The 12194-nt window shown below is 32.5% G+C and overlaps 1 protein-coding gene across 1 annotated transcript in view; it reads right to left on the minus strand.

Moving 5' to 3' along the window:
- The window catches only part of TMEFF2 (transmembrane protein with EGF like and two follistatin like domains 2), a 251835-nt gene that overhangs the window by 226571 nt on the left and 13070 nt on the right, over positions 1-12194 (minus strand). Inside the window, exon 4 of the mRNA XM_002812683.4 lies at positions 9971-9997. Within this exon, the coding sequence (XP_002812729.1) occupies positions 9971-9997 (27 nt within the window). The remainder of the gene's footprint in view (positions 1-9970; positions 9998-12194) is intronic.

Below are 12194 nucleotides of genomic sequence, written 5' to 3' on the forward strand. Positions count from 1 at the left end.
GCTATTGGTGGAGGGTCTGGAGATATAGATCTGAGAACTATTCACAATAGAAAATCCACAGAGTGTGCTGACTTGTAGAATTGAGCCCACTTTACAACTCTGCCACATTCTATTTCAAAGCAGTTCTGGCATAAGGGAGCTCTCTCTTACTGAAAGGTCAAGGGAGTTTCCTGAATCAATGCCTGAATGTGGTTGGGCAGCCTGAACTTCAAAGGCAGCGTGGGCATGAGCTTCCAGAATATAACCATTTAATATCACCCCACTATTTAAGATGCAGTATAATAACTGTACTACTAATTCCTTTTTTTCCTTTAAACTGCCAGCTGTGTTTCTCTTTAATTATATTTAAAAATAACAGCTATTTTAAAGATAACCACTTTGAAGTTGCTATTACAGTTGTCTTTTGAGTAACTGAATAAAATTCTCAACACTGTAAAACTCTCTAACCCTTAAGGATTAGATCTCAAACTATATCACGAGGCTCAAAGGGGCCAGAAAAGATGACACTATATAGTTCCACATGTCCTTTCAACGAGTTGCCACCACTACCACTTAAATCAGTGTGTCAGAAATTCTACTTGCCAAAGGTCATATTTTTCTGCAAGTGCTATGTTCCCTGGAGAGGACAGTCAGCATATCTGTAATGACTTTCACACTATCTCAATGCCCACAAGAACATACAAACTTCTCAATGTTGCCAGGACCAAATATATGCAGAGTACACCATTTTTTTTTGTAGATGCAATTATAGAAATGGGTTCCCTCTCCAACTGATTCCACTAATATATTCCTTCTGTTTGTGGCCTTCACCAAAAGAAGGTAATGACAGAATAGCAATCCAGTCAGCCAAATTACAGGAGAAAAGAGTGAGAATGAAGCTGGAAAATGAGAAAAAAATAGAGAAAAAGTTCAACTTTATAAGAAATATTATTTAATTTGGAATGAATCCAGTTTAAATAACCAATCTGCAGAATAGGTTTGTGGAAGCACCAGGCCAACATTATTTGAAATCCAGTTAATTCTCCCTTTATTCTTTTCAGAGAGAGATCAGCAAGGAACACAAAATTAAAAGATTTTTCCGAACTAGTTTACCAAGTGACAGGCACTGGAATAATTCTTTTGGTTTGACTCATTGAGCCAGGATGCTAACATTATTTAAACATATTGTTTTCTATTTATTCCTGGATTTTTTAAAATCCCAAAGCTGTAACAAGTGTGTAATTTACCAGAGAAAATGAAATTGCTCTTTGTTAAGTACACATTGAAATCATATCTTATAATATGTATTGTTCATTTAGTACATTGAAAGAAAAAGCTGTATTTTCAAATCCAAATTTGAAACAAATTCAATGCAATTTGGCATGCACTGCAGCATGCAGAGACATTCCTATGCCTTAAATACTATCTGGAATTAAAAATTTCAAAAAGAAGAAGGATATCTTAAATAAAACCCCAATATAAAAATACCTTATGAGGGTTAAAAATAGATTTGACTACAGCAAAACCTACGATATCTTCTCAATATACTCAATAAAGGACCACACACAAGGTCCCTCAGATGAGTAGCAGAGTAATATGTCTAAAATAGACAAGAGATACTGTGATCCCCAAATCAATGACAACCAGGGAACAGAAACTTTATCTTTTTTTCCTTTTAATTGCACAGGTCTCCCTGCTTTCTCCCTTACTCTCTTACTTCAGCAAGGCATGTTCTCAACACAGCAGCCAGAGTGATCTTTTAAAATCACCAGTCAGATTACAACATTCTCCTGTCCTTCAGACCCTTCCAATGGCTCCCTGCTCATCCAGAAGAAGAACTTTCTGTTTCTGGCCTTGAGGGTCAGTCCCACTCTTTTTCCACATCTTCAACCAAGCATCTTCTCACTCATTTTAATCTAACTAGCATCCTTGATGTTCTTGGAATACCCCAAACATGCATCTGCTTCAGAGTTTTCTCATCTGCAGTTCCCTTTGCCTGCAATGTCCTTCTCTCCCTCATCTGCAGGATTTGTCCCTTCATTCCCTCCTGATCCTTCTCCAAGGCATTCCTGATCACCCCAAACAAATTAGTAACCTCTCATTTCTCTTATATCACTTTCCTCCTGCTGCATCACACTCATTACCATATGACAATCTGTGTTTTTCCTTTTTTGTTTACTGCTCATGTCTCTTTCCAAGAAATAAGTTCTACAAGGTTAAGAATTCTGTTATTTTGTTGTTGTTTTATATTTTACAGATCTTAGTGGATACCATGGTGCAATGTCCACATTCTTCTCTCCTCAGCTACTTGGAGTATTTCACTCAAGATAGCTCACAGTTGAGTCCCTCTCCAGGTCCAGTCTGCAGTTGAAGAGAGCTGCCTGGCTCAAGGTATGCTCCCTTTTGGGAACTGCCCACATCAATGGTGATTAATGGTGGGGTATAAAAGCTCAGCCCTGCTTTCCCAATTGATGACAACTCATAAGGTCCATCCCATCTTGAGAACTCATATAGGCCACGCTGTGTAGCTTTTTTTTTTTAACTGCACCAATTCAAATTCACCCTCTTCCCAATCTTACTTTCTTCCCTTCTGCAGATTCTGATCCTGAGAGCACAAATCCGTAAGTTTCATGTGCACAAATATCAACTTTAGAGTACTTTCCTGCACACCATGCCAGGGTCACAAATAAAGAAATGAAAAACACGGAGTCTAAGTAGCCTGTCCAGGATCAGCAGCTACAGTAAGTACTGGCCAGTAGCCCGGCTAGTAAGTGGTGAGCCAGGATCATATCCAGAGTCTAGAGCTCTGGAATATGTGCTTTGAACCACTACCTCCTACTGCTACTTACACAACTATCCTATATATATATATATTTTAGCAATTATTTAAAGTATCTCAAATACCTTAGAGTGAATACTTACAGAAGATCGGGAATGGGATCAGGGTTGGATAAACAAAGGGGAAAAGTAATAGAATAGTTGGCAATCATTAAGTCCCATGGACTGAGATGTGTGATTAACTTAGATATACATTGAGTAGAACGGATGATTTCAGAATCAAAAGTGAAAGTGGGAAGGGGATGAGGAGATGTAATAATAGAATGTCATCGGACTGCTGGTAGAATTGATGATTTATATAAACCATAGAAGATGATGTCTTGTATAGTTGTTGCAAAGAAGTACAAGAGGTAGGGCAATCTTGCAGACTAGTTTCCTTCCTTCTTGAAGTTCAAGGACTGGCTTAGTCACCATATTTACTGCATAAAGTGCTCATCCTTTTCTGATCTTCATCTATACATCCAAAAGCTGTTGCTGTGGTTTAAAAGGGTGGGATAAAGACAGGATAGCTAATGGGTTCAAAAATACAGTTAAATAGAAGGAATAAGATCTAGTGTTTCGTAGCACAACAAGATGACTATAGTTAACAATGACTTCTTGTATATTTCAAAACAACTAAAAGAATACAATAGGAATGTTCCTAACATGAAGAAATAATAAATGTGTAAGGTGATGGATACCCCAATTACCCTGATCTTATCATGACACATTGCATGCTTGTATCTAAATATTATATGTGCTTATAAATATGTACAACTATTATGTGTTCATAAAAATTAAAAATTAAAATAAATGCTATAATAGTGCTTTCTATAAACTGTAGAGCATTTTATAAATAATTATACATGAACATAGGGATTCTTACAGATTTAGCTAGTTCATATTTTGACATCAGGCAGAATTGTAATAAAATCTTCCCATCGATTTTAAAAGAATCTCTTTCTAAAAAGTTTAATCCCCTAAGAAAAATTTTGCAATGCTTAGCGCCCTCACATTCTTTCTTGTAAGTATACAGAATCTCCTACATTGTGACTCCCTCCTAGTTCTTCTTTATTGGTTTCCTATAGAGGCAATATGCCTGCCACTGTAGTTTTAAGAATAATTATGTACTGTTTTGAAATTTTAAACATTATTCCTTATTTCTTACCTATCTTGTGTAACTGCATTTCCTCTGGATGCATTTATCTTCCATTATGTGTATTAACACAGTGATTTCACATCCTTTCAGGAGTCAGAGCTAGCTGTATCTTCTAAATACTAGAAACTGTATTGGATGGATTCTTAGAGTTATTACTATCCCAGCATCAATACTTTAAGCCATGGACTTAAAATCACTAATTAAAAGATTCAAAATTCTAATTAAACCCTTCAGAGAAATTATATTCTTAGAGTATATGGGAATAAAGAGCAAAGGTAACATAAATTCTTTTAATTTCATTTTGAATTTTTTGGAGTTCAAAGTTATTTGCATTACTTTATTTTAATCATCTTTCCTATAGATACATATTAGTGTTTCACTGATAAAATAAATGAATCTCCCAGGAAATTGAGACCAAAAATCAAACAGGCATTCTTCAAGTCAGCTAAAAATCTAGAATGCAAATCTCCTGATTCATAATCCAAAGCCATTTCTATCATACTACACACAATGATTAACTTTCTTTTCCTATATATAGTTTTTAAAAACCCATATGGATGATTCAGACAAAAGTTTGTAGCATCTATTTCACATTCTTAAGCAATGTGCAGAAATTCGGAGAGCTATTACTGCTCTACCGGAAGAAAAAAAAGTTATTTTTATTTGTAAAAGCGTATTCATGTGTGAAAACAAACTATAGCCATGCTGATAACAAAGGTCCCTTTCTCCTCCCTTTTCATTTTCCATCATTCTCACTTTATTTTCCTCCTTCTGTTTGCTTTTTATGTTTTTCCAATTTTGTTATCCATTACATGGTCCTCATTCATTCTATCTCTATTTCATTACTCCATTGCAATATTGTTCTTCTTTTAGGTAAAGAGAAAGTAAGATGGATTTCAACCTAAGAAGAGCTGAGATAAGATTTCAACTGAAGTTCAGATGGCTATACGCTCATCTCCAGCAGAACAGCAGCTCTCAGGTGTGGCAGAGCAAAAAGAGGATAGTTTCTGCTTTCTTCCCATATATATTGCCTGGGAAGAATTTCAGACGTGTCATGCTTGGTAGAATTTCTTTATTAAATCGGTGTTTCAGCAGAAGTTGCTTACAATTGACACCTGTCAGACTTTGGCTGTAATGTGAGCCCAGGCGCTTGGTGGGGGGAACAAAACATACAACCATGATGAGGTATGTGGTATTTGCCAGACTTTGACCGTGATAGTGGAGAAGTGGAAAAGGTATGCTGGTTGGAGAGGGAATTAGTACAGCAACATGGAAGAGAAAATTACTTAGCCTTTTACAAGCATATTTTATGGAATAAATATTCAATTCCTTGTTATTTACAGTATATTTAACATTTTATTTCTGCAGAGGAATAATTTTCTTTTCATAATTAGAATCATAGTTTTTTCCATTGTGTGCTCAGAAGAGAATTTACATGTAATCTCCTTGAGTGTAAAGAACTGTGTCATATTCATCTTCACAGCCCCAGAAATCTTGCAAAAATACCTAGGTTATAGTATTAGCTTCCTTCAAGTCAACCAAATTACTAAATATTATAAAATCCACATTAGAAAGACAAGGATTTTTTAAAAATTATCTCCAAGTTTCAAAGTTCTTAAAATATTTTTGCCAGTTTTTAGCAGTTCACATAATTAGAAATAGCAGCCCAAGATCTACAATGTGTTGCCATGTAAACCTTTCTTGTTCTATCCAATATGTATATGAAGCAAATGTCTTAATTATGGACATCTTTAGTAATGTTATATGAAAATAATTTGTACTGGAATTTTTTCATTAAACAAAAACCATATGTCAACTGATTTTCTACACCAAATTTATCATAACAACAATTATCTGGATAATTCACATAAAAATAAGGCTTTTTTATACAAATAATAGACATAAGTTTAATTTGACTTGTTGTACATATCCAACAATAACCTATTAAAGAATTATCTTAAAATTGTATATAAATATATAAATTGTATAAGTAAGTCCCATGCTTCCTTTTATCTCATGAAATAAAAATATACTTATTGTATCTATGCTGTGTATCGTAGATACATTTTATTTCTATAAACATTATCTACAACTTCCCATAAGATGATATTAAAATTTAACTGTGGATTCTGCTCATGTACAGCAGGATAATACATTTATAATTATTTTGAGAGTTAAAATATGGTTTTAATTTCACCAGACTTATTTATTTTTCAGAATCTAACAAAGATCTAAGCAATACATAAATATTTTTTAAAAAAACAGTAATGGAGATATTCATAGCACTGCCTTTATAATATGACTGAAAGACTTATAGAGAAAAGCAGGGGTTAAAAATTATTCTTTAACCACCCACACACCTCTGAATTTTGAGAGGAGGCACCTTTAATACTTTTTCTTCCTGCAGTATTTGTTGCTTAAGGAAGTCTGTGGGTGGATAAGAGGTTATTATCCCTCCTACACACCCCCGTTTTCTTATTTACAACATTAAACTTCCATATATAAGTACTTGAAACACCAATCGTTTTCTTTCTATCACTTTCTCAAATTCTTTGGAATTTGGGCCACATATTACCTCCCTATAGCACAATTCACAGTTGTAGTTTATCTTGAATTTTTTTTTAAGGGGTGAATCTATCCAACAAGCTTATTTGATGTAGATGCCTTTCAAAACAAACGTTTTGTTCGAAAACAGAGTTCCATAAATGGCGGGTCCTATGTCCAAAACTAATAATACAAAATTATCTTTTGTATTAATGAGTTTTCTTAAACACTAAAAGAAGAGGATACAGTCACTGAAATGGGGCAGCCAAATATTAAGATTTGTATGAAGTATTTGTATCTTATTACTCTACAAATTACCTTTAGGAGAGAATGCATCTTTGTGGATCATGTTGGAAACACAGCAAATGTGTTTTATCTCAATACAGTTAACTGTTTGAATTGTTTCAGCTGAATAAATAGGTCAACAGTTAAAGATTTTAGAACTCCCTGTAAAATGTACAATAACAAGTTAAAATAAATTTTATAAAACCTTTATGTCCCTTTTATATTGCAGTAAAAATGTTCTCTCAAATGCAGTAAATGACAGATATACCCTTGTGAAATGGGTTAAGCTTAAATTATTTTTAGAATAATCAGGTCTAATTTTCATTACTAATGTAATATTCATTCACGCTAAAATGTAGGAAAATTTTTAAAAAGTAATAGTTGATATACTTTTACGTGATTTTAGATTTGTAAGTTTAATGATATCATTTATGATAGTCACACATGATAAATGTTCTACAAGTAAATTTGTTCCCTTCACTCTTTTGTTCAATGTACTCCATTTTGGAATTATATTAACTTTTGTTAAAATAAGAAATTAGAAAATAACTATTAACCATCCAAAGTGCTTGCCAAGTAAACCCAGTTATTACTTAAATACACATTACTGAGAATATGTTATATAGAGATTAGTTAGAACAATCACTAGTTACAATTGTTGGATTAGCCAAACAATCACAAGTTATTCAATCACTTTTGCTTTATTCAAAAATAAAGGAAGCTGATTCTGCCCTCTCAATACCTTGGTAATACGAACTCTACAAAAATACAGAGGAAAGTCTATCATCTGTATAAGAGAGATAGCAAGTCAAGTATATCTTATGATTACAACCCAATGGATATGTGAACTGAATTTGTGCACGTTATTCTAAACTAGGTTTTTAGGTTTTAGTTACTAAGCATTTTTGGCATCCCTTAATAAAGAATTTAAAGAAAATTAAAACTAATAGTCTTACAGAGCAAAGTAACATGTAGACTAGAAAAACAAGCAGTTCTATTGAGAAAAACTTGTATCAGTCTCTAATTTTAAAAATTGTATGCAATTAGGAGCAAATACTCATCACCACAATTTTCAGAACTGCAGTTATTTAAAAGAATAAGCTCAGAATTAAATGTGTCATATGATTTTTTTTTTCTAAAGCAAACATTGGAAGTTGTTTTTGTTTTCTCCAAGTTACTATGAAGCACCTCTAATTGAAAGGAAGAGTGATTAAAAAACAGAAAAAGAGAAAGAAAATAAAGTGGTTTCCAAGTGATGTTTCACTCATATGGTATAAGTTATACATGTCATATTCATGAGATTAAAATTATTTCCTGAAAAAATGTCTTATTCAGATCACAAGACAACATAATGAACCAAAGATTTTAATATAAAATGCAACAGGGAAGAGTGAGTTTGACTTCACTTTCATTTGCATGTGCTAATAACAATGAATGAAAACTAGAAACTAGTATGTGAAACAAAGTTCACATCTTATTGTTAGAAAAATAAAGATATGAGGTATAGTATGATAGGATAGTCAAGCAGAAAAAAGTAAATGATGATGCTTTAACAGAAAGAGAAATGAAGACATTCTTGGTATGTTTTATTTTGTCTTTAAAGATGCTAGAAAATTAACAAGACTGGTGGGTAAACAGTGGAACAGTTCAGTCTCAGCACAATATTTGCAAAATTAGGTAGTCTACATATAAAACTAAACAGCTAGAAAATATACAGAATTTTGCATAGAAACTATTTCCTTACAAAAGCAACATTTTTTAAAAAATTAATTGATTTCTTATTAATAATATTCCCATGGTAAAACATCTACTAAAGGAACTGCCTTTTTTCCCTGTCTTTTTTTTTCTTTAAGATTTAATATGCTATTCTAAGGTCTTATTTTCAAAACCTCTAGGGACGCTTTCTTGGGAATACTATATTAATCAGCTAGGAAAAACTTTATTAGAAGTAGAGAAAGACTGTCCAGACATCAAAGGACTGTCCAACATCATGTGACATTGAAACATATTCTATGCTTGAGTCTTGACTGCTGTTCAGTTTTAGTCTTTAGGAAAAAAAATTGTGTTTCAATCTGCTGCTGTTCAGTTTTAGTCTTTATGAAAAAAAAATTGTGCTCCAATATGCTGCTCTAATTATGTTCTGTGGGTATTGCTTATTTGAACTAGTTAAGTCTTTCATTACATAAGGAAACCTGATAAATCTTTCAAGTGTTTCCTGAACTAGATAAAGGGTGCACTAAATATCTGCCACCCTGAACCCAAGGCCTTCTTTTACTTTTTATCAAATTCTGTATTTAAAAGCTAAAATCAACTTGGAATAGCACATTTAATTATTTCACACAACTGAAGCAAGGTCTTGAGATAATGTTTTTATTTGTTTTGTTTTTCTTAATCTTGAAATTATATATAGGTTGTGTTTTGTTTTGCTTTGTGTGTATAAAAGTCTAATTTTGTTTGAATTTCATCGGGAAAAGTATTTGGGACATTTACAATTTAGTTTCAATCCATATGTAAAATATTTATTTGGTAGTAAGTACACTAGGTCAAACTTTTAAAGTTTCTCTCTCTCTCTCTCTCTCTCTCTCATCTTATATACTTCCCTAAACAAAACTAAATAATGGGAACATATATCATACTTTAGTAAAAATAACTATAGATTTAATCAAGGAGGATAATATTTTGCTTTCATTGGACTTAATTTTATCTTTTTCACTTTTATGAACTAAAGTTCCTTCAGTTTCAAATTATAAATCTGATAATTAAAACCTTGTCTATATGGTAGGTTATGTATGTCTTATTAGCACCTAGTAATTGAGAGCAGTGTCATATATTTAAAAATCCAATATTTAAATGATTTCCTCATGAATTCTTTCTTCCCTGCCAAATATGCTTACATGCTTCTCTTCAGAAGTTTTTACATTATGCCTATCCATTTCAAAGATAACTTACAAACAAACAAACGAACAAGGAAGGTTAACTGGAGTTAGAGTATGATTCATAAGTATGCCAAATAACTTGCATGGTATATACATGTACTTAATATGGTGACAATTTTTTATGGTTTCATCTTTCCTAAAATGCAAAATATGAATTTGTCTTAAATATCTGAAATGGAACATACATAAGTAAATATACATAATAATATCCACCAGTAAATCTTCAAATATGTAAAAAGCCAACTCCTACCTCCATCTCCAGATCCTGATCCTGCATCTGTGGGGGGAAAAATTATATTTGCTAGTAAAACATATTCAAAAATATTTATGATTTTTTAAGCTCAAGTTTATTTTCTTAGTTTAATACTGCAATAATATTGAGAAAAATACTAATATTTAATCCAAAAATGTACATTCACATCAATTTAATTTAATATCTATTAATGTAACTTCTAAAATAAATTATCCATCATTTTTATTCCAAAGCTTTACGAAAATGTTATTGCCCAGTTTGGAAAATTTCCTAATCTCAGCTATGAAAAATTCCTAATCTTGACAGGCTGGATTTGGTGCCGTTAGCAAAATAAAGTATTAAAAATGAGATGCTTGTAACAATCAGTAAGTTTCAGAAATTAAATAGTCTAATGTGTGTGGCAAATAAACCCATAATTAAGGCTTATATTCTTGCAAATTGCATATGAACAAAGAGAAAAGCAGTTTAAAAAGAAATATATTTTATATGGGTGTTGATATGTTTTACGAATACCACAATTGTGGATGATTCCATCTGTGTCAAATCATCCTTTGTTTTTGAAGTCAGTAGAAGAGAGCTTAATTTTTGCCTTTGTGCTTAAAGTCAGATATTCACTAAATGATTCTTGCAGAAAAAATCATACTTCCTCTTCTGGATTTTTCTTTCACCACTTCTTCTCTCCCCTTCCTTCCATTAATTACAATTGGTCAAAGTTGTCTATTTCTGGGAAAGTAGTTCCCAGAAACACGCAAAATTTCAAGTTGAAATCAAAACCATTACGATTCCATCTGCTTCTGCTTCTTAAGTGTAGACATCATCTTCCATCTGACTTTCCATTTTTGTTTGTTCACAATACATTTGGTTATGTATTTTAATGTTAATACAGGGAAATAAGATTAATATTGATATTCTCTGCCCGATGTGCCCTCATCCCACAGTGAAATCTCACCCAGGGTTCAAGACTTATACCAAATGCCACTCTTAAGAATTTATGGTCCAATTAAAATAAAACATGACTTTTACTTTTTTGCTTCCATGATACTTTATTGAGAAGCACCACATAGAAAGAGGCATGGTGTATGAAAATCCACAGAAGGCTGACAAATATGGAAGAAGGAAGGCCTTCCCAGCAGCCCTCCTTTTTGTCATGTGTTGGCATTAGCAGTACCATGAAGGAGCAGTAGTTTGAACTGTCAGTCTTGCTGGAGGTCCACATTAACTAAATTTATAGGATCTAACACTATTATATTAGAATGTCAAGTAATCAATTAACTATTAATGTGACAGGACATATGTCTTTGGACTAGCATATCTTCTCCTTAAAGGCAAGTTAATTGGTAAAATAATTTATGATAAAAATTATTCTTAGTAAATGTAGAATCAAACAAGGATTTTAATCATAAGAATTGACTGTTTAATGATAATAGACCAAGAAAGACTGATGAATTCATGTTGATATTAGAATATTCCTACCAACGAAACTGACTGTCATAAGTCACAACATCATCTCTTTCGGACAGAACAGTGCTTGGGTGCTTAATGTTTGTCAAGTTTCCTTTTTGTATACTTTCACAGACAAAAATTTTAATTGATTGTATTTGCATTAATTTGAAAGCTTAATTCAGTATTACTTATACTCATTCGGGGCTAAATAACAGGTTGTAGTATTACAGTGATAACACATTCTAAATATAGTTTAGTTAAATGTATATAGTTTCTTTTAAATTTTCCCCATCTACTTCTTTAAGTCAAGGAAAATGTGTTGTTCATCACTCTACACTTATATGAACATAATGGGAAATGCATAAAGGCTTAGGAGTTACAAACTCCAAACTTTACTCATTGCATGATAGAGAAATGTTATTCAACCTTGCTAAGCATATTCCTCCTCTATTCAATGGGTATAGTAATATCTATCCTATTGCGCTATTTTGAGGCTTACTGCACAGTAGCATATCATAAATGCTTAAGCACTGTCAGGAACATAATAATTAAAATGTAGAGTAAACATCTTGCCTATTCATCCATGAGTATTCTAATAAATACATATGATTGGGGAAAAATCAGAAAAAAATGCCAATAGTATCTTAGCTTGTATTTCCCACATACATTTCTAAAACTTCAAGGGGCATGGTCCTTAAGACAATATTTGATTTGACACAAATGAAACAGCCAGGAAAAAAAAGAAGGAATAGTTTAGAAAAATGATCAGTTAAGTCCA

The sequence above is a fragment of the Pongo abelii genome, chromosome 11 (genome assembly GCF_028885655.2).
Source record: "Pongo abelii isolate AG06213 chromosome 11, NHGRI_mPonAbe1-v2.0_pri, whole genome shotgun sequence".
In the NCBI taxonomy this organism is placed as follows: domain Eukaryota; kingdom Metazoa; phylum Chordata; class Mammalia; order Primates; family Hominidae; genus Pongo; species Pongo abelii.